General features: G+C 35.8%; 1 protein-coding gene across 8 annotated transcripts in view; it reads left to right on the top strand.

Moving 5' to 3' along the window:
- LOC128703181 (traB domain-containing protein) overlaps positions 1 to 2,851 on the top strand; it is a gene marked incomplete at its 3' end in the record, with an annotated part of 40,348 nt that extends 37,497 nt beyond the window's left edge. For all 8 annotated transcript variants that reach the window (XM_070103405.1, XM_070103404.1, XM_070103403.1 and 5 more), the window contains 2 exon segments: positions 2,086 to 2,228; positions 2,679 to 2,851. In XM_070103405.1, the coding sequence (XP_069959506.1) occupies positions 2,086 to 2,228; positions 2,679 to 2,851 (316 nt within the window).
- Between the last annotated feature and the right edge of the window lie 441 nt (positions 2,852 to 3,292).

Raw genomic sequence — 3,292 nt, 5'->3', positions numbered from 1 at the left:
CAGCAAGCGTGCATGAGCGTGTTAGATAGGAGTGAATGGAGACGAATGATACTTGGGACCTGACGATCTGTTGGAGTGTGAGCAGGGTAATATTTAGTGAAGGGATTCAGGGAAACCGGTTATTTTCATATAGTCGGACTTGAGTCCTGGAAATGGGAAGTACAATGCCTGCACTTTAAAGGAGGGGTTTGGGATATTGGCAGTTTGGAGGGATATGTTGTGTATCTCTATACATATATGCTTCTAAACTGTTGTATTCTGAGCACCTCTGCAAAAGCAGTGATAATGTGTGAGTGTGGTGAAAGTGTTGAATGATGATGAAAGTATTTTCTTTTTGGGGATTTTCTTTCTTTTTTTTTGGGTCACCCTGCCTCGGTGGGAGACGGCCGACTTGTTGAAAAAAAAAAAAAAAAATATATATTTATATATATATATATATATTTATATATATATATTTATATATATATATTTATATATATATATATATTTATATATATATATATATATTTATATATATATATATATATATATATATATATATATATATATATATATATATATATATATATATATTTTTATATATATATATTTTTTTATTATTTTTTTTTTTATTATCACACTGGCCGATTCCCACCAAGGCAGGGTGGCCCGAAAAAGAAAAACTTTCACCATCATTCACTCCATCACTGTCTTGCCAGAAGGTTGCTTTACACTACAGTTTTTAAACTGCAACATTAACACCCCTCCTTCATATATATATATATATATATATATATATATATATATATATATATATATATATATATATATATATATATATATATATATATATATATATATATATATATAATGTACATGTATATTTATAATAGAGACAAAAAAATGTTATCCATGGAGGCAAAGAAAGGAATGTACTAGAGTATAGTGGTACCAACACTCTTATATGGGTGTGAAGCTTGGGTTGTAAATGCTGCAGCGAGGAGGTGGCTGGAGGCAGTGGAGATGTCATGTCTAAGGGCAGTGTATGATGTAAATATTATGCAGAGAATTAGAAGGTGTGGAGTTACTAAAAAGTATTAGTCAGAGGGCTGAAAAGGGGTTGTTGAGGTGGTTTGGTCATTTAGAGAGAATGGATCAAAGTAGAATGACTTGGAGAGTGTATAAATCTGTAGGGGAAGGAAGGTGGGGTAGGGGTCATCCTTGAAAAGGTTGGAGGGAGGGGGTAAAGGAGATTTTGTGGGTGAGGGGTTTGGACTTCCAGCAAGTGTGCACGAGTGTGTTAGATAGGAGTGAATGGAGACAAATGGTTTTTGGGACTGATGAGCTGTTGGTGTGTGAGCAGGGTAATATTTTGTGAAGGGATTCAGGGAAATCGGTTAGCTGGACTTGAGCCCTGGAAATGGGATGTACAGCACCTGCATTTTAGAGGAGGAGGTTGGGATATTGGCAGTTTGAAGGGACTTCTAAATTGTCATATCTGAGCACCTCTGCAAAGACAGTGATTGTGTATGAGTGAGGTGAAAGTGTTGAATGATGATAAAAGTATTTTCTTTCTTTTTGGGGATTTTCTTTCTTTTGGGGTCACTCTGCCTTGGTGGGAAACGGCCGACATGTTAAAAAAAAAATACAGTGGAACCTCGGTTTTCATATGCTCTAGTTTGTATGTAAAACTATAGTTATTCTCTATAAAATGTACTGTATTTTGTTAATATTTTTGGATGTCTGGAACGGATTAATTGGATTTACATTACGTGTATTTCTTATGGGAAATATTAACAAAAAGTACATTTTATAGAGAAGAGCTATAGTTTTACATACAAACTAGGGCATACAAAAACCGAGGTTCTGCTGTATAACATATCAGTAAATATCTTTTTTGTAACAGTATAGGTAGAATTACTAACAACTTGTTAAGTAAAAGGACACCTACAACAAATGTTGCATTTATTGTGGCAACATTTTGCTCACCAGGAGCTTTGTCAAGCTGGCCTGACAAAGCTCCTGGAGAGCAAGACGTTGCCACAATAAAATGTTGCATTAGTTGTACTTGTGTCTTCTTACCAAACACCTTTTTTTTTCTCTTAGGCTCGGAAGTCAGCTCCAGGGTGTCTAATTCAGCTTGGAGATCGGCCTATACAGATAACTCTGTCTCGTGCCCTGGCCTCTCTCTCTCTGTGGCATAAGGTCAAACTCACTTGGCATATACTTACATCCAAGGAACCGATTAGGTTAGTTTATTACCTTTTCAGATGTATGACTTTCCTCATAAGTCAGTATGCATAATTATGTATTTGGTATTCTGAAAAAAAAATTATGATGAATTATTAAAAACATTAGGATATTTGCAAGTAGATGTATATTTAAAAATTAAGGCTGAATAATAGTAATAATAATAATAATTAATTGCAATATATTTATAGTAAATGACTAGTTAAACTAAGAGTATGAAATAGACAGTTGATTGATCCTTAAGAAATATTTCTCCCTAGCAAGGAGCTTGATAAAGCCCTTTGTAGTACCAAAATAAAAAAAATAAATAAAATAAGGCTTACTCTGTTACATGTAAAATATATATATATATATTTTTTTTTTTTTTCAACAAGTCGGTCGTCTCCCACCGAGGCAGAACACTTGTTCTTAAAGAGTATATTATAAAAAACTGCAATTTGTTCCTACAGCAAAGAGGAGGTAGAGAAATGCAAGCAACGAGATTTCATAGAGGAAATGTTGGCCGAGATGACTGGACAGTTCCCTGCTATTAGTGAAGTGTTTGTTAAGGAACGTGACCTCTACTTATGCCGTTCACTGCAGGCTGCAGCGCAGGCAATTCCTAACCCCTTGTCTCCTTCAGGTTAGTGTTTACAAAGTGTATTCTTTTCTCACCTGCTGGATGTCTCCCACCGAGGGAGGGTGACCCAAAAAAGAAACACTTTCACCATTTACACCATCACTGTCTTGCCAGAGGCCCACAGATACGACAGTTTAGATGTCCCTCCCAAACCCCTCCTTTAGAGTGCAGGCACTGTACTTCCTACCTCCAGGGCTTATCTCTTAGTGCAGCATCAACAGTTATTAGGCTATCAGTATTAAATAAAGCTTAATGAACTTTGTTCAGTTTTTTATGTCTCATGAGATGGGGGTGCCATGGTGCAGGTGAAGGACTCTGCCCAGGGAATTGGTTTTGTTTGGAATCCAAACACGTAATATAGTTTCAGGAATAGTTAAGAAGGGTTCAAGAATCATCTAGGAACCTTTCTTGTTTTATTGGGCGAGTCATTGACAGAGATTCATG

Source organism: Cherax quadricarinatus, chromosome 85 (assembly GCF_038502225.1).
Source record: "Cherax quadricarinatus isolate ZL_2023a chromosome 85, ASM3850222v1, whole genome shotgun sequence".
Taxonomy (NCBI): domain Eukaryota; kingdom Metazoa; phylum Arthropoda; class Malacostraca; order Decapoda; family Parastacidae; genus Cherax; species Cherax quadricarinatus.
Note: the sequence above shows the minus strand (reverse complement) of the source record. Positions and strands in the feature narration are given on the sequence as shown.